This window comes from Phalangium opilio, unplaced genomic scaffold (genome assembly GCF_054372755.1).
Source record: "Phalangium opilio isolate 3A_F unplaced genomic scaffold, DU_Popi_V2 ptg000063l_1, whole genome shotgun sequence".
NCBI lineage: Eukaryota > Metazoa > Arthropoda > Arachnida > Opiliones > Phalangiidae > Phalangium > Phalangium opilio.
The window spans coordinates 9,369,816-9,371,897 of NW_028324180.1; the positions used below are offsets into that span (position 1 = coordinate 9,369,816).

The following is a 2,082-nucleotide window of genomic DNA, read 5'->3' on the forward strand; positions in this document are numbered from 1 at the left end:
TTCATATATAAACTGAACGGATTTCAAAGTTTCACATCATAACGCAAAAAACTTTTAAGTTTGAAAATATCTTCAAAGTCTAGAGTACTACTAGAAAAATGTGTCCAGCAAAATCTTTTGACTCAAACGCTCTTCAACCGGTTGAGGAATTGTAAGTTATTTTAGCTAGCAAGTTAAAATTATTTTTTAATACCGGATATATTTTATATATAGCGCTTTACCCCAACTCTGGGATATCGATGATGAATTGGAAGTAGAACCAATCATCATCCACGAGGAGCATGATATCCCAGATGGAGTGGAGGAGGAAATAAACGAATTAATCGCGAGTATTGATATGTTCGCCGAAGCGGACGACCCGGATGTGGTCTCTACCGAATCATCCTCGGATGAAGAAACGTAAGGTTTTAAATAAGTTTGAGGAATTGTAAGATACCTAACAAGAAATTTTTTAAAACAGCGAAAGCGAAGAACTTTACAACCCATGCATGCAAATTGATTTAAAGTAAAGCAAAATAAATTATTATCTAAAAATTAATAAACTAATACATGTTTTTACAGTCTTAAATATCCCTATCCTACATTGTGTTCTTGTTGTTTTTCCACCGAATTTAATTCTCATGTCATTTTTCGTACTATTGAATCCCGCTATATATTATACTTTTGCGCTACTCCTAATTGCCCTCTTTTCCGAACTATCATCTGCCTTACCTGGGATCAGTCTAATTTCTATCCAATTAACATTTTCCTAGACACCTATTTCCTTTCTAAATATAAAGCACACCGACTTCCCCTATACGAAAAAGATCTACAAATTGACTTAAAGTAAGTTGGAAATGAGTCTTATTGTATATAAAAAACTAATTTTAACCTATTTTTATAGTTCTACCTACGATATTCCTACTCGCTGCCCTAATTGTTATTGCCGTACTCCAAACCACTACACTATCAGGGAAACTGTCTGTGTTCCGGAACGACGTACAACTGTCTACAAGCTCTACTTCTGTCCTATTCGAGAGTGTCCTTTATATCAACATCTCATCTGCTTCTCCTATCATCAAAAATATTATCCTGTTCATATTTTAAATAATTCTCATTTCTGTTTTCTTATTGATCGTAGACGCTTACCTAAATTATTATCTCAAATTAATTCTCAATAAAAATATATATATTATAACGAAACTTGTCTCTTATCTTTTTATATTAAGCTTAAACACTCTATAAGAATCCCCTCTCTTAAACAACCGTAGTACCAAACATTGCTTAAAAAAGTAGTTAACCTTGAGACAACGCCCAATAATAATTCTTTTGAAATAGTAGATATCTCGGGGAAAACTTTATCATTTTCTTTTAACGCTTCATCCGAGAAAGTCTTTTAAAAAACATGGGTCTCCCAGAAGATAATCCTCAGCCGCAGTTACAGGAGATGGACTCTCTGTAAGCTAAAAGTTTACTAGTTGTTTTTAAGCTTCTAGTTTCTTAAGAGTGTTTTTTATAGAACCCAAGTACCGTTAGAAATTACCGCAGCTTTAGCGGTAGAAAGGGCATCTGCAGGGTAAGTGATATTTTTACCATTAAAAAGTATAGTTAAGTAAAAGTAGCTATGTATTTTAGAATCTTCGAAACTTCTTCATACGCATTCGTACCGTGTTGCGTTTGTAAAGGAAGAGAGGTTTCTGAAATCGATAGAAATATTTCAAAGGCTTTCTATTGTAGAACTCTATCCTGTCCCCGATATAATAAGATAGTGGGTATTTGCATCCCCGTTTTTAGGTTTAATATTCATTACCCCTGTCGCGGCCATCCCGATGATTTTAATACGGCATTTATGGAAATGTTTGATTATCCTTTAAATGTTTAACTCTTTTTCTAAAAAAAATATTAACTTTTTCCAAATATATACCATTTATTATTGTTGTATTTTAATTTTACATGTTATTAAAAGATTTTTTAAAATTCAATTAAACAGTACGAAATCATTTGTTGAATGCTTAAAACACATTGAATATTTTGAGGATTACGTAAATTATTTTCGAAAGATTTTAACAGATCGGTTAAATTTAACGTGCTGCAAAATGCGTG

The 2,082-nt window shown here is 32.6% G+C and overlaps 1 protein-coding gene across 1 annotated transcript; it reads left to right on the forward strand.

Annotated features, from left to right (window-relative positions):
* The first annotated feature begins 337 nt into the window (after positions 1–337).
* On the forward strand, positions 338–1,190 carry LOC149663386 (uncharacterized). The gene is made up of 4 exons (XM_089842348.1): positions 338–399; positions 461–505; positions 562–825; positions 884–1,190. Exons 1-4 carry the CDS (start codon positions 338–340, stop codon positions 1,158–1,160), a joined length of 648 nt encoding a protein of 215 aa, XP_089698474.1. The 3' UTR covers positions 1,161–1,190.
* Positions 1,191–2,082: the final 892 nt, after the last annotated feature.

What these genes read in the sequence shown, in the direction of transcription:
- LOC149663386 (XM_089842348.1), top strand. Translation starts at nt 338, where the DNA reads ATGTTCGCCGAAGCGGACGACCCGGATGTGGTCTCTACCGAATCATCC. An exon ending in TGCATGCAAATTGATTTAAA is followed by an intron (nt 506 to 561) that starts GTAAAGCAAAAT and finishes ATGTTTTTACAG; the next exon opens with TCTTAAATATCCCTATCCTA. An exon ending in GATCTACAAATTGACTTAAA is followed by an intron (nt 826 to 883) that starts GTAAGTTGGAAA and finishes CTATTTTTATAG; the next exon opens with TTCTACCTACGATATTCCTA.